This window comes from Chlorocebus sabaeus, chromosome 11 (genome assembly GCF_047675955.1).
Source record: "Chlorocebus sabaeus isolate Y175 chromosome 11, mChlSab1.0.hap1, whole genome shotgun sequence".
NCBI classification, from domain to species: Eukaryota; Metazoa; Chordata; class Mammalia; order Primates; family Cercopithecidae; genus Chlorocebus; species Chlorocebus sabaeus.
In genome coordinates, this window is record NC_132914.1 from 1,445,376 (window position 1) to 1,468,597 (window position 23,222).

Sequence of the window (23,222 nt, forward strand, 5' to 3'; positions counted from 1 at the left end):
GCTGCTGTAAAGACACATGCACACGTATGTTTATTGGGGCACTGTTCACAATAGCAAAGACTTGGAGCCAACCCAAATGTCCATCAGCGATAGACTGGTTAAAGAAAATGTGGCACATATATACCATGGAATACTATGCAACCATAAAAAAGGATGAGTTCATGTCCTTTGTAGTGACATGGATGAAGCTGGAAACCATCATTCTCAGCAAACTATCGCAAGGACATAAAACCAAACACCACATGTTCTCACTCATAGGTTGGAGTTGAACAGTGAGAACACATGGACACAGGAAGGGAACATCACACACCAGGGCCTGTCGTGGGGTGGGGGGAGGGGGGAAGGACAGCATTAGGAGATATACCTAATGTAAATGACGAGTTGATGGGTGCCGCACACCAGCATATCACATGTATACATATGTAACAAACCTGCACGTTGTGCACCTGTACCCTAGAACTTAAAGTATTAAAAAGAAAAAAAATTTCAAAAAACAAAAATTGCTTAATTTTTCCATCTCAATAATCATCATTGTATATGTGTATATACATCCATTTGGGATCATGGTCTGTGTTCTTTAGTTAGCATTTTATTGTGTCTTTCTGGAGTTGATGGAGGTAGTGATGAGTATGTCTGTGAGCCCAGTGGAATGCTCACACCTGTCATCTCAGCCACTCAGGAGTCTGAGACGAGAGGATCACGTGGGGCCAGGAGTTCAAGACCAGCCTCGGCAACATAGGAAGGCACTGTCTCTACAAAACTTAAAAAATTAACTGGACATGATGGTGTGTGCCTATAGTCCCAGCTGCTTGGGAGGCTGAGGCAGGAGGATCACTTGAGCCCAAGAGTTCAAGGCTATAGTGAGCTATGATCACACCACTGTACTACAGCCAGGACAACAAAATGAGGCTGTGTCTCTTAAACAACACACACACACACACACACACACACACACAGTGGTTGATTGGATAGGATGAGGGCAATGAATTTCTTGAATTGGTTTTTTCCGAAACATGACTAAAAACACTATAACCTAGTTTGGTGATTTGTAGGTAAAGTAGGATTTTTAAAATCACTTTTCTATATAATTGTGATGAGAAGTGCTGAGGAATGAAATTGGCTTTGATTGGATTAAATATCTGCCTTCTAACCAAAACATAGTCTAGTAGTTTTAATTCAGTGATTTGTTCCATGTGGCATAATGCCCCAAATCACCGGGCCACTGCTACTGGCGTTAAGGGTTGCCAGCACCATGTGGAATAATATGCAAATGCCAGGTGAAAGGAGTTTCTGCACCATTTAAATTTTTTCCTCTCTCTTAAAGCAAAACAAAATTTTTGCATCTAGTAAATGAATGTTATGAGAACTTAATTTTGAGAAAAAGCAGTTTGATTCATAAAAACAGAATTTTGCTCCATTTCTTTGTCTTTTCTAATGCCAGGAACCAGTCTGCTTTTCCCATTATTTAATATGATTGATATCAGATTATTAACATAAGAAATAAAAAATTATAGAGTAAGGAGCATGAATATAAACATTGTTTTCCTTTTTATTTTCTCTAGTGATAGCTGATTTTATTACATTGTCTGTGGCTGAATTCTTCTGTAGATATTGAAGATGGCCAAAAGTAGAGATCCAAAATGTAACTTCTTAGTGTGCATTTTCAACGGAGAGTGAATTTTTATCTTATCACCTGTGTCATTAATTTGTGATTTTATCTTTAATAACTTTTCCCAGCTTTATTGAATTATAAATTGTAGTGTGCATTTGAGTAAGGTGTACAACATGATTTGATACGTGTATACATTGTGAAGGATTACTGCAATCAAGCTAATTAACACATCCATCACCTCACATAGTTACCACTTTTTTTGTTTGTTGTTAGAACCCTTCAGACCTGTTCTTAGCAAGTTTCAAGTGTACTGTACCATATTATTAATTATAGACTACCATGCTGCACACTGAATCTTCAGAACTTACTCATATGACTGAAGGTTTGTGCCCCTTGACAAACATCTTCCATGATCTCCCCCTTTCCCAGCCCTCTAGAAACCACCATTCTACTCTGTGTGAGTTCTGTGAGTTTGATGTGTTTAGGTTCATTCATGTCACAAGTGGCAGTATTTCCCTTTTGTTTCGAAACAGAGTCTCAGTTTGTCACCCAGGCTGGAGTGCAGTGGTGCAGTCTTGGCTCACTGCAACCTCTACCTCCCGAGCTCAAGCAATTTTTGTGCCTCAACTCTTGAGTAGCCGGGATTTTTGGTGTGTACCACTGTGCCTGGCTAATTTTCCTATTTTTAGTAGAGATGGGGTTTCGCCATGTTGGCCAGGCTGGCCTCAAACTTCTGGCCTCAAGTGATCCACCCGCCTCGGCCTCCCAAAGTGCTGGGATTACAGGCATGAGCCACTGTGCCTGGCCTCCTTTTTGTTTTATGGCTGATAAATATTCCATTTGATTATATATGCCACATTTTCTTTATCCATTCATCTGAAGCACACTTACGTTGTTTTCACAGTTTGGCTATTGTGACTAATACTGCAGTGATCATGGGAGTGCTGATGTCTTTCTTGAGATCCTGATTTCAGTGTTTTTGATATGTAGCAGAAGTGACATTCCTGAGTCATACGGTAGTTCTGTTTTTAATGTTTAGAGGAACCTCCTTACTGTTTTCCATAATGACTGTACCAGTTTACATTCCCACCAGTAGTGTACCAGGATTCTCTTTTCTCCACATCCTTGCCAATACTTGTTGTCTTTTGTCTTTTTCGATTGGTGTGCCATTTAGTTCTTTTTCTTGCCTAATTGACTAGGACTTGGAATATTCTGTTAAAGGGAGGTGGTGAGAGTGGACTCCCTTTTCTTGTTCCTGATGTTAGGGGAAAAGCTTTGAACTTTTCACCATTAGGTATATTGGCTGTGGACTGATCATATATGGCCTTTATTGTTGTGTTGAGGTACGTTCCTTCTTTACCTAATTTATTGAGAGTCTTTGTCATGAAAGGATATTTAATTTTGTCAAATACTTTTTCAGGTGATTGTGTGATTTTTATCCTTCATTCTGTTAGTCTGGTGTATGACATTTATTAATTTGTATATTTTGAGCTATCCTTGCAAATACCACTTGAGTATAGTGAATGATCCTTTTAATGTGCTGTTGAATTCAGTTTCCTAGTATTTTGTTGAAACTTTTGCATCTAGTTGCATCAGGAATATTGACCTGTGCTTTTCTTTTCTTGTAGTATCCTTATCTGGCCTTGGTATAAGGGCAGTACTGGCCTTTTAAATTGAGTTTGGAGGTGTTCCTGCCTCTGTAATTCTTTGGATGATTTGAGAAGAATTGATACTAGCTTGTGCTCAGGTGTTTGGTGGAAATCACCCCTGAAGCCATCTGGTCCTCAGCTTTTCTTTGTTGGGAGGTTTTTGACTACGCTTTAGTCTTCTTACTTTCTTTGGTCTATTCAGCTATTAATATTTCTTCACTTGTCCAGGTACAGTGGCTTATACCTGTAATCCCAGCACTTTGGGAAGCCAAGGTGGGAGGATCACTTGAGGCAGGAGTTGGAGACTAGACTGGGCAACATAGCAAGACCTCGTCTCTACAAAAAATAAAAAATTAACTAGTTGCAGTGGTGCATGCCTGTAGTTGTAGCAACTTGAGAGACTGAGGCGGGAGGATCCCTTGACCCCAGAATTTTGATGAGCTATGATGGTGCCACTGTGCTCCAGCCTGGACAACAAAGCAAGAACGAATCTCTTTAAAAAAAGTCTTGATTTTTTTTTGTTGTTTTAGTGTTTCAGTCTTGTTAGGGTACATGTTTCTAGAAATTTATCCATTTCTTCTTGGTTATCCAAGTTGTTGGTGTATTAATTTTCATAATATTCTCCTTGTATTCCTGTGGATCAGTTGTAATGTCTTCTCTTTCATGTCTGATTTTCTTTATTTGAATTCTCTTTCTTAGTTATTCTAGCTTGAAGCTTGTCAGTTTTGATTATCTTTTGACAAACAACTATTATGTTGATTTTTACAAATTTTCTTTCTGGTCTCTCATTTATTTCTTCTCTTTATTATTTCCTTACTTTAGCTAACTTTGGGCTTAGTTTGTTCTTTTTTCTATTTTTTTGAGGTGTAAAGTTAGGTTGTTTGAGATCTTTTTTTTCTTAAAGTTTATTGCCGTAAACTTGTCTCTTTGAACTACTTTGCTGTATTCTATAGGTTTTAGAATGTTTTGTTTTCATTTTATTTGCCTGAAGATACTTTTTGACTCTCTTTTTTTTTGAGTTGGAGTTTCACTCTGTCGCCCAGGCTAGAGTGCAATGGCACAGTCTTGGCTCACTGCAACCTCTGCCTCCCAGGTTCAAGCAATTCTCCTGCCTCAGCCTCCTGAATAGCTGGAATTACAGGCATATACCACCATACCCGGCTAATTCTTAGTATAGATGGGGTTTCACCATGTTGGCCAGGCTGGTCTCAAACCCCTGACCTCAAGTGATCCGCCCACCTCGATCTCCCAAAGTGCTGGGATTAAAGGCGTGAGCCACCGTGCCCGGCCTAACTTTCTCCTTTTGATTTGTTCTTTGACCCATTGGTTTTGTCTAGAGTATATTGTTTACTTTCCATGTATTTGTGTATTTTTAAATTTCTCTCCTATTATTGATTCCTAATTTTATACCATTGTAGTTGGAAAACATACTTGATATAGTGTTAACATAGTTGGATTTAACACTTAATTTTGTGGCCTGACATATAATATATTCTGTGGAATGCTCTGTGTGTGCTTGAGAAGGGTATGTCTTCTGCTGCTGTTGGATGGGTGTTTCATAGAGTCTGTTACTTGCCCTATAACTCTTATTCAGGTCTCACGTTTTCTTACTGATAGACTGTTTGACCTATCCATTGTTAGAAGTGGGGTAGTAAAGTCCTCTCTTGTTGTATTGCTGTCTGTTTCTCCCTTCAGTTCTGTTAGTATTTGCTTTATATTTTTAGGTGCTCTAAGGTGGGGTGCAAATATACTAATACATTTACAACTGTAATATTCTCTTGATGAATTGACCCGTTTATTGCTGTATGATAACCTTCTTTGTCTCTTGAGACTGAAAGTCTATTGTGTCTGATATAAGTAAGCCCATTTCTATTCTTTTTTGATTACCATTTCCATGGAATATCTTTTTCTATCCTTTTATTTTCAGCCTGTGTGTGTCCTTACAGCTAAAGTGAGTCTCTTGTAGGCAACATATTGTTGGATACTTAAAAAAATCTGATAGTCACTCTCTATCTTTTGATTGGAGAATTTAATCCATTTAAAGTAATTATTGATAGTTAAGGCCATTTTGTTGTCCTCTGTTTTGTAGGTCCTTTGTTCCTTTCTCTCTTGCTGCCTTCCTTTGTGATTTGATTTTTTTTTTTGTAATGGTATGATTAATTCCTTTCTATTTTTTATATGTTACTGGAGGTTAGTTTTCTTTGTGGTTACCATGAGGGTTACATAAGACATCTTATAACAGGCTGTTTTAAGGTTATAATAACTATAATTACCTACAAAAATTCTACAGTTTTACTTCTCCCTGTTTCACAGTTTATGCTATTGATGTCACACTTTACATCTTTTTATATTTGTGTACCCATTGACAAATTATTGTAGCTACAGTTATTTTTATAATTTTGTCTTTTAACTTTTATACTAGCGAAAATTGATTTATGTACCTCGATTACAGCATTACTGTATTCTGAATTTGACTGTATATTTATTTTTACCAGTGAGTTTTATACTTTAATGTATTTTCATGTTTTTATTTACTGTCCTTTAGTTTCAACTCAAAGACCTCCCTTTAGCATTTCTTATAAGGTGGGTCTAGTGCAATGAACTCCTTCAGTTTTTGTTTGTCTGGAAATGTCTTTATCTCATCTTTTTTTCTGAAGGACAACTTTTTTTTTTTTTTTTTTTTCATCTGATGGCACCTCTGACTCCTTGACATTGCATTATTTGTTTCTCAGAGAAATAAAGCAATTTTTTTTTTTTTTTGAGACAGAGTCTTGCTCTGTTGCCCAGGCAGGAGTGCAGTGGCCAGATCTCAGCTCACTGCAATCTCCGCGGCCTGTATTCCAGCGATTCTCCTGCCTCAGCCTCCCGAGTAGCTGGGACTACAGGTGCCCGCCACCTCGCCCGGCTAGTTTTTTGTATTTTTTAGTAGAGACGGGGTTTCACTGTGTTAGCCAGGATGATCTCGATATCCTGACCTTGTGATCCACCCACTTCGGCCTCCTAAAGTGCTGGGATTACAGGCGTGAGCCACTGCGCCCAGCAACAATTTTCTTATGTATAATATTCTTGGCTGGCAGTTGGTTATCTATTAGCACTTTGACTATATCATCTCATTCCCTCCTGATCTGCAAGGTTTCGGCTGAGAAATGCACTGATTGCCTTATTGATGGTGGTGATGGTGGTGTGTGTGTGTTGGGGTTTCCTTGTATTATATAGGTTGCTTTTCTCCTGCTGCTTTCAAAATTTCCTCTTTGCCTTTGATTTTTCAGAATTCAGTTATAATGTGTTTCAGTGTAATTTTCTTTGACTTGAGCTTTTGAACTTCATGAATCTAGATGTCCATATTTCTTTTTTTTTCTTTTTTTTTTTTTTTTTGAGACAGAGTCTCGCTCTGTCTCCCAGGCTGGAGTGCAGTGGCCGGATCTCAGCTCACTACAAGCTCCGCCTCCCGGGTTTACGCCATTCTCCTGCCTCAGCCTCCCGAGTAGCTGGGAATACAGGCGCCGCCACCTCGCCCGGCTAGTTTTTTTTTGTATTTTTTTAGTAGAGACGGGGTGTCACCGTGTTAGCCAGGATGGTCTCAATCTCTTGACCTCATGATCTGCCCGTCTCGGCCTCCCAAAGTGCTGGGATTACAGGCTTGAGCCACCGCGCCCGGCCTAGATGTTCATATTTCTTTCAAGATTTGAGAAGTTCTCAGGGAACAAACATTCATTTAAGTAAGCTAGATATTTCTTCTGTTCTCCTTTTGGGACCTTGATAATGCACATACTCATTCATTTGATGCTACATCATAGTTTCTGTATGCTTTTGTCAGTTTTAATTCATTTTTCTCTTTAGTTTCTCTAACTGGATAATTTTAAACAATGTGTGTTTGAGTTCACTGATGCTTTCTTCTGCATTACTGGGTTTCCTATTGAAGCTATTAATTATTTTTTCAGTTGTCAGTGTATTCTTCAGTTTCAGGATTTCTGTTTGGTTCTTTTAGAGTTTCTGTTCCTTTATTAAACTATTTGTTTTGTGCATGTATTATTTTCCTGATTTTTGTTGAGTTTCCTGATTTTTGTTTCTGGGTTCTCTTGAATCTCATTGAGCTTCTTTAGGATGATAATCTTTAATTCTGTCAGTCATTTCGTGAATCTCCATTCCTTTGTGATCAGTCATAAGGGCTTTGTTGGTTTACTTCGGTGATGTATTATATAATTGTAAATGGAATACATAGAAAACCGAAAAAAAATCTGTAGAAAAATAATTAGAATTAGCAAGAGCATTTAACAGGGTTTCTATTACCCACATATGGGAATCATGTTCCTATTTGTATGCCAGCAAAAAGCCACTAGAAAATGTAATTTTAAAAAGTTATTAAAATGATTTATCCAGGAAAAGTTCATTAGTGCATCGAGTCATTAGGTGGAAGGTTGAGAAAAGCTGAACTCTACACACAGAAGAGACCAGACTGTCACTGCCTTGACGCACTGGTTAATCTCAGCCTCTTTAAGAGTGAGAAGACCAAGGGCCAGGCACAGTGGCTCAGGCCTGTAATCCCAGCACTTTGGGAGGCCAAGGCGGGTGGGTCACTTGAGGCCAGGAGTTTGAGACCAGCTTGGCCCATATGGTGAAACCCCTTCTCTACTAAAAATACAAAAATTAGCCAGGCGTGGTGTTGCATGTCTGTAATCTCAGCTACTTGGGAGGCCGAAGCACCAGAATGGCTTGAACTCAAGAGGTGGAGGTTGCAGTGAGCCAACATTGCACCATTGCACTCCAGCCTGGGCAACAGAGTGAGACCCTGTCTCAAAAAAAAAAAAAAAAAAAAAAAAAAGAGCTAGAAAACCAGACATTATATTATATGCTCTCAGATGTGAGGCAGTGTCAGTTACACAACACCATTAATTATTATTTTTACCTAAAAATGAAAATTGAATATATTCAAGTTTGTAAAGCTAATATTCAGTATCAACACAAACAAAAAGCAAGAGATGTAGAAAAACAAGTTGAATTTTATCATGAAGAAGCAAACATACAATCCAGAATGTGAGTCATTGTATGGAATAATTGATTTGCTTTAAAAAAAAATCATTGGTGTTCAAAAAGTGTACATTGGAGGAGGTAAGAGACTTTTCTCTAGATTAGTAGGGGATTAAAGGATCTAACAAATAAGTACAGAGTATGGGCACTTTTGTATTTTGATTCAAATAAAGTAGCTGTAGAAAATAAACTTTGACATGAATGGGGAAATTTGAATATGGGCTATATTGATATCGAGAAATTAGTTAATTTTGTTACAATTTACATTGTTGAGAAGTGCTCTTTTTTGGAGATGCATAAGGAAGCACGTATAAGGGTGTAATGACATGATGTCTGGAATTTTAAATGATGGCAAAACGTATAATGTACATAGGAATAAAATATGTACACATCTTTCATGGAGGAAAATATAATGCTTTGTTAGAAGCCTTTTAAGGAGACCTAAAGAAATAAACACACTGACAAGTTTTCAACTTAACAAGAATGCAAAAGTGGTACACATTCAGTAAAACCATACTTTGAATTTTGATCTTTTTCTGTGGTATGTAGTATGATACTGTCTTGTGATGCTGGGCAGTGGCAGTGAGCCACAGATCCCAGTTAGTCACACAACCAGGAGAGTAAACAACTGATATTTTCCGGATTAGGTGCTTTAAATGCATTTTGGACTTAGGATATTTTCAACTTATGGCGGGTGTATTGGGATATAGACCAATGGTAAGTTGAGGAGCATCTGTAGTATGTTAATGAATTGAAAGATCCAAAAGCATGAAGTTTTTCCCAAAGTGATGTTACTTCAGTGTAATTGGAATCAAAATCCCAGAGGCTGCTGTTGGGTTTTTTGTTGCTGTGGCTGGTTGGTTGGTTTGGTGGAACTTGACTGGCTAGTTCTGAAATTTCTGTGAGAAGTGTAAAGCGCCAAGAATAGCGAAGACAGGTTTGAAGAAGGAAAAGGTAGGGAGCCTTGCCTTACTAATTACTTCTTGTAAAGGTATAGTAATTAAGGTGGTATAGGTCTGGCACAGAAATATACATAGCCACAAAACAGGTACACATGTATATAGAAACTTTGTACATGCCAGAAGTGGCAATGCATGTAAATATTCCTGGGAAAATTCATTATAAATACTTATTAAAAAAAAGAAATTTTATTCTTATACCAGACCCCCCAAAATAGAAGTATGTTCTTACCTCATAATATATACAACATCGATTTCAGATGGATTAATGACTACAACGTGAAAGACAAAGTTAACGTCGTTTTAGGGAAGTATCTTTATGAACTTGGGATGGACAAGGTTTTGTGGAAATGTCACAAAATTGTATATTATAAAGGAGAAGATTGATACATTTGAAACAATTAAAAATGTTAAGCTGGACTTGGCGACTCATGTCTGTAATCCCAGCACTCGGAGGTGGAAGCCAGTGGATTGCTTGAGTCTAGGAGTTCAAGACCAGCATAGGCAACATAGCGAAACCTCGTCTCTACTAAAAATTAGTGGGGTGTGGTGGCGCATGCCTGTAATTCCAGCTATTCAGGAGGCCGAGGTGGGAGAATCACCTGAGCCTGGGAGGTCAAGGCTGCAGTGAGCTGAGATTGTGCCACTGCACACTAGCCTTAGTGACTGAGTGAGATCCCATCTCAAAAAAAAAAAAATGGAATTCTATCAATGAAAAGATGTAAAGATATCATAGACTAGAAGAAAATACTTATATAAGATATAACGGATGGATAAAGTATTGTTATCTATAATGTATAAAGAATACCTACAAGTCATTAAGAAAAAGATACCTTAATTTAAAAAATGTACAAAAGACACAAATAGCTATTTCACCAAAGTTGAAACAGTAATGACCAAAAACTGTATGATAAGATATCCAGTCAAGGTGGTTAAATGCATTTGACATGCATTTTAAAACTATAATGAGGTACTATTTTTTTTTTATACCCGATTGGAAACATTTAGAAAGTACCATGTGTTAATGGATGTGAAGAGGTATAATGGCCACTGTTAAGCACAGCTAGCAAGAGCATAAATTAATATAGCTTCTTGGAAAATAAAATAAGGTGTCACTACTGAATTTCCTAGCAATTTAATTCCTAGGCCTATACCTTAGAGATCTTCTTGCGCAGGTAAATCAGAGTGCACCTAGCAGCATTATTTAAAATAGCAAGAAAATGGAAACAACCCAATTGTGATCTTTGGGGGAGCGGATTAAAATAATTGCCATGTATTATTTCACACCTCAGTGAAAGTGGAGAGGATTAAAAGATACATTACACTCTGAATGATCTAAGTCTCAAAACCTATTGAAAGGGAATAATACTGAATATCATTCAGTACTAAAAAGAAAAAGGAATAATTATTTATCTTTATAAAGCTGAAAAACATGTAAACTATAAATGAACAGCTCATATATATATATATGTAGCAAAACAGTAATAAAAGCAAGGGGATTTTAAACATAAATTTCGAGATATAGGTTGTTCTTATTAATGGAGGATAGACCAATAGTAGAGAGAGACACAACAGGGAGCTTCAGAAGTGAATATAATGTTGCGTTTCTTTTTTTTTTTGAGACGGACTCTGGCTCTGTGGCCCGGACTGGAGTGCAGTGGCCGGATCTCAGCTCACTGCAAGCCCCACCTCCCGGGTTTACGCCATTCTCCTGCCTCAGCCTCCCGAGTAGCTGGGACTACAGGCGCCCGCCACCTCGCCCGGCTAGTTTTTTGTATTTTTAGTAGAGACGGGGTTTCACCGGGTTAGCCAGGATGGTCTCGATCTCCTGACCTCGTGATCCGCCTGTCTCGGCCTCCCAAAGTGCTGGAATTACAGGCTTGAGCCACTGCGCCCGGCCAAATGTTGTGTTTCTTAAGCTAGGTTTACAGATTTTTATGTCGTTATTTTCATCTACATCTACATTATATACAGTGTATTGCATGTTTGAAATGTTTAATAATGGTAACATTAGAGTTGTTTTACAAAACATTCTTTTTCTGTCAACCATTCTGACATTAATAATGGTAACATTAGAGTTGTTTTAGAAAACTTTCTTTTTCTCTCAGCAGTTCTAACATTAATAATGGTAACAGAGTTATTTTACAAAACCTTCTTCTATCAGCCATTCTAACATTAATAATGGTAACATTAGAGTTGTTTTACAAAACGTTCTTTTTCTCTCAGCCATTGTAACATTAATAATGGTAACATTAGAGTTGTTTTACAAAACCACCTTCTTCTATCAGCCATTCTAATATTTCAGTGCATCGATGTCAGGAGACTGCTTCCCTGTTTCCAAAATCTCTGACTTGGTTTCTTTTTAGTCATTTCAGATTATCCCATGCCTTTCTTTTGTTTTATGATTTCATTGTTCTTCATAGGGTACATGCTGAAATACATGTTCTTTATGGGAAAACTTATTTTTGTAAGCAAATGTGCTACCATTGACAGGAAGGAATTTGGAATTGTGGAAAAATTTTGCAGCATATATTTATTTGTTGGTTTTCAACGACTCCTTATTGTCACTGGTGTAAGTCTCTAAACAAATATATTTGTTTCTGTGCATACATACGCAAAGCTTGATTCTTCTCCTTCTGTCATTAGGCAAGTGAAAGACCAGAATAAGAAGGTAGCAAATCTGAAGCACAAGGAACAGGTGGAAAAAAAGAAGAGTGCACAAATGCTGGAGGAGGCTCGGCGACGGGAGGACAACCTCAACGACAGCTCTCAGCAGCTCCAGGTTAGAACACAAGGAGAACCGGAAAGGATGGGGTGAAGAGATGTGATCCATAGTTGCATGTTGTTTTCCTCTTCATCTTTATCCTCCTCTTTTTTCTCTTTCTAACCCTGCTTGCTGCCTTCCTCTCAGACCAACTGTTTAGCAATGAAGGAATGGCTTTAAATAGAAAATGCAAGTTTTATTCCACAGCTTTATGAGGACACCTCAGCATAGGAGAAAGTTCATCTTGCTTCAAGTTGATCACACGTAATTGGTAAGTTCAATGACAGTTTAATGAGTGGGTTATATTAGGCTTCAGGGTTGTCAGTATAGTTCTCTGCCAGTTCCGTCCATTACAATGGATGCTAATTGCTAATCTTAGTTTGTGTCTGTCTTCCTTTTTTCCATTCTTCCTCTTTTCCTTCTGACCTCCCTCTATCTTTCCTTCCTTTCCTCTTTTTAAATATTCAATTTAGCAAGAATATTTTACAGTCATACACAATGTGACATATAAACTGTATTTTTTCACTTCAGTGGAGTGATAATTGATGCCTAAACCTAATTATTCACAGATTAATTAAACCAGGCTCAATAACAGCAGTAGCAGCTACCATCTCATAAGTGCCAGTTAGTTCCTCAGTATTTGAAACTAGGCTCTGGTCATTCGTTTTGTTCTAACCTTCACAGTAATCCAAGTGGAGCAGGTGGTATTGTATATATTTTGCAACAGGAAAATAGATTGAGAGACATTGCGTTACGTACATAAACGCACACAACTTCTAAATGGCTCAGCCGTGATTTTAACTGGGACTTCCTGAATCTGTGGACTGTCCTCTTTGTCTTGATCATAATGCTTCAGAACGAAGGTTTAGATTATAGGGAAGAATACCATAAACGTGCTGGAGGAAAAACAAACTGCCAGATTGTTTTTCTCTAGTTAACAATTTCTAATTGGGTCTGATATTGGGTATTAGGGATACTCCCTACCACTGGATTGTCATTTACAACAGCATAATTAAGTAAACAACCTTTACTGGAGAGATTTGGAGGAGTTACTATGCAGAAGCCGTTTTGAGGCTTTACAACAAATTGATTTAACGTATGAAGAAGACTCTACTTTTTACTTGTTTTTCTCATTCCTCTTTTATGTAACTTTTACTGATTATAGAAAAAGTCTAAATTTCCTCAAATGCACCAAATTTTGAAAAAAGCAGCATGCCAGTGTTTTCTCATCCTTACCAATAACAGTTAATATTGGCAGTTTTCTCCTCTTTCTGTTATTCCTCCTTTTTTTTTTTTTTTAAAACAAAATACAAATCTGATGAGTGGAAAAGATTTCATTTTGTGTTAATTTACATTTCTCTGATTACCAGTGACATTGTTTTTTCAAGTCTTGAATTTTCTTCTGTTTGTTATTGTAATTTAAATCTGTCTTCCATTGTTAGCTTTTCTTCCCATAAATTTTTTGCTTAGTTTATCCCCATTTTGAGAGTATATATTTACACATAAATACTTGTAAGTTGTTCTGTGCATTCATATTTTTACCTTTACTTTTTAATTCATTTTATGGTATTTGTGTGGTGAGGATATTTTTTCTTTATTGCTAATAACTTCACTAGAATGTTTATAGGGAATTATTTCATTGCTCACAAACTTGAATTTATGTCTTTATATTTTATGAAATTGATGATTAGTCTCTTTTTAGGATTTCAATTTAATCTTCCTTCTTGAACTATGGCTACATTGTTGTTTAATTGTAGAAAATATTTATGATAAGGCAAGCCCCTCTTTATGTTAGCGCTTTAACTGTTTCATTTATCTTCCCCTCTCATCATTTAATGTTTTCTGTTAGCAGTCTGTCTTTATGAACCAAAAATACTCTTCTAATCTTCTGTCAGTTGTTTTAACACCAAAAGTGCTTTCATATGTAATCTCTTATTTCCTTTTTATATAAACTATAAAATAAATAAGATAGATTATAGTATTTATATTTTACATATAAGGAAAACTAATTTAGAGTGGATGACTGACTTCCCCAAGTTGTCTAAGTAAATGATAGGTATCAAAGTTATGAAAAAGATAGCTGATGGCCATGTGCAAGTTACACAGAGATGTAATTCATTCAGGTACCGTGAAAAGAGCACTGGACTATAGGTTAGGATACTTAGGATCTGATCTCAGTTCTTTTACTAACTACTCAGTTACTTAAGTATATTTCTGTTTATTTATTTATTTACTTATTTTACAGACAGTCTCACTCTGTCACCTAGCTGGAGGGCAGTTGTGTGATCCTCCTGTCTCAGCCTGCCGAGTAGCTGGGACTGCAGACCTGTAATTTTTAAATTTTTTGTAGAGACCAGGTCTCACTATGTTGCCTTAGGCTGTTCTCCAACTCCTGGCTCCACACAAACCTCCTGCGTCAGCCTCCCAAAGTGCTAGGATTATAGGCGTGAGCCACTGTGCCTGGCCCCGTTAATCATATTTAGAGATCACAATCTGGGTATTAGGGGTACTCCCTACCACTGGATTGTCATTTACAACAACATAATTAAGAAATACAGCCGGGCATTGTGGCTTATGCTAATCCTAGTGACTCAGGAGGTGAGGGATGGAGGATCACTTGACACCAGGAGTTCAAGACCAACCTGAGCAACATAGTGAGACCCTGTCTCTAAAAAAATTTAAGAAATTAGCCTGACAGGATGGTTTACCTGTACGGTCCGAGCTACTTTAGAGGCTGAGGCTGGAGAATTGCTTTATCCCAGGAGTTCAGGGTAGCAGTGAGCTATGATTGTGCCACTGTACTCCAGCATATGTGACAGGACAAAACCCTGTCTCTGAAATAAATTAAATAAAAATAAAAGAAGTTAGGAATTCTTGGAGAAATTACTCATTCCAGGATTAGAGCAAGAAATGTACGGGATAAACCTAAATTAGTAGTTCTCAAACTTGTGTGCATTGGAGTTCCATGGAGGGCTGTTACAGATTGCTGTCTCCTATCCCTAGGGGTTTTGATTCAGTAAGTTTGGGAAAAGCCCCAGGAATTTGCATTTCTAATAAGTTCCTGGGTGACGATAACATTCCTGGACGAGGAACCACATTTTGAAAAATCACTGCGCTATAGCATCATGTGATACGAAAAATTAAGAACCTATCAAAGACTGCTGGGGTCATGTAAGGATGGACATGGGAGCAAGAATGAAGGGGCTATCATTGGCCTAGGACAGACAGTTGGAGCATAAGAAAGACTGATGAGTAAGTTGTTTAAAACAAAGTATTTTTAAATCTGGCAACTTCATAATGAGACTCTAAAAGTACTTTGGAGATTGCTGGGGCACCAGTGCCCTGACACTGGGATTTGCTTTTTAAAATTCCAGTGGTAGTAGGGGAAACACTGGCCATTTTTTGATAGGTTATTGAAGCTGAGTGATGGTGACATGGGGTTTATGATATTATCTTCCCTATACTTTTACATGTTTGAAATTGTCCCTAATAAAATGCTGAAAAAGAAAGATACCACTTAACCACTTGAAACTTTCATATCTCTAAAATGAGTCTTAAGAGAGATAAGACTTCACTCCTTAGACTTTAGTGTGCCTTTCAGTTCTAAACTAGCTTTTTAACCATATTTACATAGCCCTGGAATGGAGCCTTTGACTCTGGCTTCATTTCTTAGCCAAACTCCTTATTTGTGTTTTCCCTTTACTTGAGAAATATTTCCTATATTTTCCAAGTAACTTCTTTTTTCATATCTTTGCTTGAATTTCATGGAGTTGGTTTCTTCTGTTTTTAAACTGAAGGTCATATACCTTGGCTTTTGTTTAAAAATTGTAACTTTTAATTAACGTACTAGAGAAATTAATCCGTAATATTTATTGTTTACATCCCTCTACATTTTCTTTTAAACTTTAATTTCACTTACTTGTAATACTAATATATATACACACTCTTGTATTTTGCTTTTTAAAAACTTTTTATCGTTTAAACATTTCCGTGACTTGTATGTTTCATGTTGATGCTCGTACTTACTATTTTCAGTTGACTCCAGAGTTCAGTAGCTTTACATACGCTCCTCTTTTTCTGGACATTACTTAATTTTCAATTTTCACAGAGCAAATTTGCCCAGATGAATTGTACCCAGTTTGGTGATTTCCTTTGGCGATTTCTCAGAGCAAACGTGAAGTATATGAAGTGTTATAGCTTTTCTTAAATTTCTGTTACCAAAGATGAGCTAATTTAGAGAACCCGCAGCAGTTTGCAGGCATTCTGTTTTCCCCATAGCCACTTCGGTTCTATTTAATTTTTTGCTCATTTTACACATATATAATGGCGTCTTCAAGTTGTTGTATTTCATTTCTTCAGTGACACTGTCCGTTTTTCACATGTAATGATTTATTATCTGAAATTTCCGTGTCACATTTTAATTACATTTATTACCTATCATGAAGATCTTTGCGTATCACCTACTTTGGATTGCTATGTTATAAATGACATTGAGGAGTGATGATTGTTGCATATTTTTTCTCTTTCAGTCATCTTTCTTTTGAAATTTATTAGATTGTGTTGTTTAAACCTCTTTTCAAAAAAAATCTTTTAAATTGCTTACCTTGTCCTTTCTAGGCTATTTTTTCACTTAATCTCCTATTTGCAACAGAGTTAAACTTAGTTTCTTTGAGTTCTTTAGCTGTGTGTATGTGTTTGTTTCTTGTAAGTGTTCATTGCTTTAATGCATGTGGATTTTATTTGATGTATCTTATAAAACGTAAATTTAAAGTACTCTTTCTTTACCCTGATACCCAGTTCTCCTGGTAACACTTAGTAAATAGGTATTCTTTAAAAAAATTTTTTAAATCTACCTAATCATATGCTAGATAATCCCATAGAAGTTTCCATTTCATTCTAGATTCATTGTTTTGTCTTTAATCCAATTTTTTTAATTTTTTTTTTTTTTTAAAATAAACGGAGTCTCTTTTGCCCCGTCCCCAAGCCTGGAGTGCAGTGGTGTGATCTCAGCTCGCTGCAACCTTCACCTCCTGGGTTCAAGCAATTCTTCGCCTCAGCCTCCCAAGAATCTGGGATTACACACCTGGCTAATTTTTTTTGTATTTTTAGTAGAGATGGGGTTTCACCATGTTGGCCAGGCTGGTCTTGAACTCCTGACCTCAGGTCATCCACAGGCCTTGGCCTCCCAAAGTGCTGGGATTACAGGCATGAGCCCAGCCTTTCTGCATTTCTTTTGCACTTTGTTTACAAAGTCAGTAGGTCATCTTCAACATCATTAACTTTATCTCCAAACTTTTTTTCTAGGTAAATTTACCAGTTTTTTAAACAAGCTTTGAAATATCATTTGAGTCTCTTTAGTTTGTTAAATTATACTAATAACTTAAAGAATATTATCACTTGTAATTTATTCAGTCATCTGCAGCCAGAACTAAATTCATTCCTTTTTTTATTCCTGTCTATGTTTATTATTTATCATGTTAAAGATTTAAGGAATATAAAATATTTTCTAAAGAAAGCTAATATCCAGATTACAACCAAATTATTAAAGATTTCTGGTAGATCACAGAGAAGAAAAGAGTAAATGAAACCTCAAGCCATAAAAAAGATGAAAAAAGTATTAGCAAATGCTCTTTATTGTATTTGCCTATAAAATAATGTTTCTCCGGATGGAAACTGAGACAAATTCCTTACAGAGCTCCTGTCTCCAAAGGTTGTGAGCATTAATGAAATGACACATGTAAAAGCTTCTATAAGAGCAAATGTTAACAGGACTGGACTAGGTAGTAGTAACATAACAGGTACAGTGGGCCCTCCATACCCATAGGTTCTGCATTTTTGGACTCAGCCAATGGTGGATTGACAATATTATGGGAAAAAAACACCAATGAAACAGAATAATAAAACAATAAAAAATAAATAGAAAATAATATACCAGCTGTTTACATAGTGTTTACACTGTATTGGGTATTAGAAGAAATTGAGAGATGATTTAAATTATATGCGAAGATGTGCATAGATTATCTACAAATATGATAGCATTTTATATCAGGGACTTGAGCATCTGTGGATTTTTATATTTCAAGGGAGTTTTAGAACCAATCCCCAGAAGACATCAAGGTGCTACTCTAGGGATGTAATGAAATGTGAGAGATTCTAGAATTTTCTTATGAAAGGAGGCATTCACTTCATTAGGAGGGAACTTTTAATTTTTCCAGTAGAATTTTGTGAGAAATTTGCCTCATGTTACTTCATTTAGAGCATTGGTTCTCAATTAAGGCTCAGTTTTGGCCCTAAGGAGTATTTGGCACTGTCTGGGGGTGTTTGCAACTTGACAGGTGCTGCTGTCACCTAGTGAGCAGAGGGCTGGGATGCTGCTAAATACCCTGTAGTTCGCTGGATAGCCCCAACAGCAGAGAGTTATTCGGCCCACGCTGCAAACAGTGCTGAGTTTGAAACCACGTTTAGAAACACTTTGAACACCAGTTCTTTATCCAGAGTGTTACTGTGGATGAAGTTTTCATGATTAGCTTTGGAAACCTAACACGTATGGCCATATTTATATTTTTTTCTATGTAGAGCTAAGACCAGTGTTATTAAGTTAAAACTATAGTGGCAGTGCCACAGTACCAAATAATATTGCCCAGGTACATAGTTTTCTGGTACCATACACTAATTTGATGTGAAATAATGCTAGGAGCGTTGTGGTGAGTGAGTAATTTACATAACATACACATTAACCATCATTCTCAGGCACATAATTCCAGATTGAAGTTAATATACCATGTGATTGAAGTATTCTGTATTACTGTGAAAGAAGACTTGGTGCTCTAGAAGTATTTAATATTTGTCGCACAGTTGTAATCGAATGACTCTGGTTATATTTGGTGTGTCATAGAATAGTAGAATAGCAATTAATTCTGTCTTCTTATTTTAAACATTTTTATCACAATGTTTTGTGTTTTAAATTTCTGGCTATTTAGGTGATTTGTTGATGTTTTCATGAAATAGGAGAAGTAAAGGGAAACATTACTACCTTATTTCTGTTTTTTGAAGGAATTATTTTAGTATTTCTATCTTAAGTATAATAATTCTGGGATTAAAATATTCATTAAGTGTTTTATACTTAATGATTGTTGGTTTTTTAAATTTTATTTTATTTTATTTTTTAGAGAGGGTCTTGCTCTGTCACCCAGGAAGGAATGCAGTGGTGTGATCTCAGCTCACTGCAACCTCTTTCTACCAGGTTCAAGTGATTCTCATGCCTCAGCCACCCGAGTAGCTAGGATTCCAGGCGCGTGCCACTATGCCTGGCTCATTTTGTGTGTTTTTATTAGAGATGGGGTTTCACCATGTTGGCCAGGCTGGTCCTGGCATCATGTGATCTGCCTGCCTCAGCCACCAGAAGTGCTGGGATTACAGGCATGAGCCAGCACACCTGGCCCTGTACTTAATGTGTGTGTTTGTTTGTTTTGAGACGGAGTCTCGCTCTGTCGCCCAGGCTGGGGTGCAGTGGCGCGATCTTGGCTCACTGCAAGCTCCGCCTCTGGGTTCATGTCATTCTCCTGCCTCACCTCCCGAATAGCTGGGACTACAGGCACCCGCCACCATGCTCGGCTAATTTTTTGTATTTTTAGTAGAGACGGGGTTTCACTGTGTTAGCCAGGATGGTCTCGATCTCCTGACCTCATGGTCCGCCTGCCTTATATATTTTGTACTTCAATAAATGGAATTATATTTATTCTTTTTCACTTCTTTTGTTGATTATGATTTGTGAGATTCATTTGTGTTAGTTATATGTATCATCCACACCTTTATTGTCCTTGTACTGTGTTTTTTATTTAATTCAGAATTCCACATTTATATTGAAAGTCTTCTGAAAAGACAACTTCATTTCTTTTCAATTTTCCATTCTTTGAATACTTCAGATGGTACCAAAAGTAATTCCTTTTGGCAGAAAGTGAGTTTGGAAGTAAGTGGTGACTTTGCTGTTTGTTTTTGGTTCAACACATTAATCATGTTCTGATTAGATTAAACACTGTCTTACATGTGGAATGAAAATGATACCTGAAAAATTGAGAGAATCTGAGGATCCCAGAGATTCTAAACACCTTTTTGTCATTTATCATGGCCTTCGATGTGAATACTCTTCCTTATGATGTCACATTGCCACTGAGTTGTATCCTATTTGTACCTTTGTGTTTTGGACAGTTAGTTACTGTGATTTGTAGTAGCTTATTTCACACTTTTTGGTCTCAAAAGCCTCTTTATATTTAAATATTATTAAAGTTCCCAAAGTGATTTTTTTTTCTTTTTTTAAATAGAGACTGAGTCTTATTATGTTGCCCAGGCTGGTCTTGAACTCCTGGCCTCAAGTGATCCTCCCACCTTTGCCTCCCAGGACGCTGGGATGATAGGCATGAGCCACTGCACCAGGCCTCAAAGTGATTTTTTTATATGGGTTATATATGATATACATGTATAGATCTTTAGACTCAGCTATCCCATGTCTAGATTTATATGCATATACATGTCCAAAAATATAAAAATACATATGTACAAGGTGACTTACAACATTATTCCTAATTGCAAAATTTTGAAAACCTAATTGCCTATAGGTAGGAGAGTGCTTAAATTCGTCATGGTGAATCTACACAAAAGAGACTGGCAGTTTTAAAAAAGAAATGAAACGTGTGAGCAAAAAAAGATAGTATTTTAATCGTAGAATAAAATATATATCCATGAGTTTATGCTGATATAAACAAGTAATCAAATACATAAATAAATGGCATATGGACAGACGGCTCTTTCTCATAGAAGAATTTCAATTAATAAGTATAGATGGGAATAAACCAAAAGAAAATCACCATGAGACAAACTGATGGTTGTGAAAATTAGTGTGTGAAAATTTGAGGTTAAACATGACTCTCATAGTCTCAAAATGTTTTCCCCAAGGTGTTTGTTTATTTTAACAGAAGACTAACTTTTCAGTGAAGAAACCTACCAGGCCACCTTAACAAAGTGTTTAGAGTTAACATTACCAGTAATACAGAGACATGAACCTCCTGAACCCCTTGATACAAGGCACTGAGAGGGACACAGTATCATTTCTGTGTTATTCTCTCCGAAAATGTGTAACCTCATTCCAATAATGAGAACATGCCACACAGACGCAAATTCTGGGACATTTTACAAAATAACTGAGCAGTACACTTTAAATATGTCAAGATGATGAAAGACAAGGAAAGACTGAGCAGTTACAGATGGATTTGAGGGGAAATGTCAGCTAAATGAATTGTGGGATCTTGGACTAAAGCAGATTTCAGGAAAAGGAACAGAAAGTTGGCTGGGTATAGTGGTGCGTACCTGTAGTCCCAGCTATTGGGAGGCTGAAGAGGGATGGCTGGGTATAGTGGTGCGTACCTGTAGTCCCAGCTATTGGGAGGCTGAAGAGGGAGAATCACTTGAGCCCAGGAGTTTGAGGTTGCAGTGAGCCCTGTTTGCACCACTGCACTTCAGCCTACAGGACAGAGTGAGACCCTGTCTAAGAAAAAAAAAAAAAAAAAAAATCCAGAAAGAAAGGACATTGGTGGAAAAACAATGAAAGTAAGGTTCGCAGGTTGGTAAATAGCATTGAACCAATGTTAATTTCCTAGTTTTGATCATTTTATTATGGTTTTGTAAGCTGTTAACATTACAGGAGCCTGAATAAGGAGTAGGTAGGCACTGTTCTGTTTTTGCAGCTTTTCTATATGTCTGTAATTCGTTCAGAATAAAAGTTTTATTTAAAAAATGTATTGACACTCTATTTCTCAGCACTTTTAATCACCCACCTCACTTTGCCATCCCTTTGAAATAAGTACGCTTTTGAATTTAAAGATGGCTTACTACCAAAATTAACGTTACAGGGTAGTTAGCTCAGGCATTTTTCCTGAACTTAGGAATGCAGATATTATTTCTCATATTGTTGACTTCCTAAACCCATAATTTAATTAAGAATGTAGCTGATCAGGCCAGGCACAGTGGCTCATATCTGTAATCCCAGCACTTTGGGAGGCCGAGGCTGGCGGATCACCTGAGGTTGGGAATTCAAGACCAGCCTGACCAACATGGGGAAACCCCGTCTCTACTAAAAATACAACATTAGCCGGGCGTGGTGGCACATGCCTGTAATCCCAGCTACTCGGGAGGCTGAGGCAGGAGAATTCCTTGAATCTGGGAAGTGGAGGTTGCGGTGAGCCGAGATCATGCCACTACGCTGTAGCCTGGGCAACAAGAGCAAAACTCCATCTCAAAAAAAGGAAAACAAAAAAGATGTAGCTAATCAAGTTGATCATTCTAAAGATTTGACTCAAATCCTTAAGCCATGATGATGTAATATGGCTATTATCAGTAGAGTTATACCTAGGCCTAGAGATGAACCTTGACCTGTCTGTATCCTTCAAGTGTAGAAGGTTTAATTTTACTCATTTTTAGACATACTTGAGATGTCTTTCATTTTTTCAATATAAATTTATCGAATGCTTTCTAAGTGTCAGGCACTGTTGCTAATCTTTGGTTATACAGTGGTGAAAAGACATGTTCTCTGCCCTTCTAGAACATTGTCTCATGGAAAAACAATAAAACTAAGTAAATATCAACCAGAGTAAGTACTACAAAGAAATAAACAGGACCCTGTGATAGATGATGCAGGAAGGAAATATTTTGGGCAACAAATTTAGGTAGTGACATCAGAGGAGTCCTCCCAAAGGATATGACATTGAGATCTGAAAAAGCCGTATAAAAAGCGGAGAAAACAGTGTTTAAAATTGAGGTTATCCATACGGCAGTGAAAAGCTTGGCATTTTCAAAGTAGAGAATAGGTAAGGATTAGGTCAAAAGGGACCTTAGAGGCCATGAAAAGTTGTTTAGATTTTACAAGCAGTGAAACATTCTACGCGAAAAGTTGACAGGATCTGATTTACTTTTTCAGAATACTGTTTTTTGCAATATTTGGAGAATGATTGGAGTAGGACAAGAGTCATACAGAAAGTGTTTGCTCACTATTTCATGCCCTTTTGTGCTGTGCAGTTTTCTATGCTAGAAATAATGTTGCACAAGACAAGCTTCGTACTCTCAAGAAGCTCACATTCTGGTAAGGCTCTGTGAGAGTGGAGGAGAGCGGTTTTTATTTACATTAAAAAAAATTTTTTTTTAGAGACAGTCTCACTCTG

General features: G+C 37.1%; 1 protein-coding gene across 14 annotated transcripts in view; it reads left to right on the forward strand.

The window, feature by feature from the left end:
* The window catches only part of ERC1 (ELKS/RAB6-interacting/CAST family member 1), a 547,409-nt gene that overhangs the window by 242,294 nt on the left and 281,893 nt on the right, over window positions 1-23,222 (forward strand). For all 14 annotated transcript variants that reach the window (XM_073020334.1, XM_073020331.1, XM_073020338.1 and 11 more), the window contains one exon: window positions 11,895-12,030. In XM_073020334.1, the coding sequence (XP_072876435.1) occupies window positions 11,895-12,030 (136 nt within the window). The remainder of the gene's footprint in view (window positions 1-11,894; window positions 12,031-23,222) is intronic.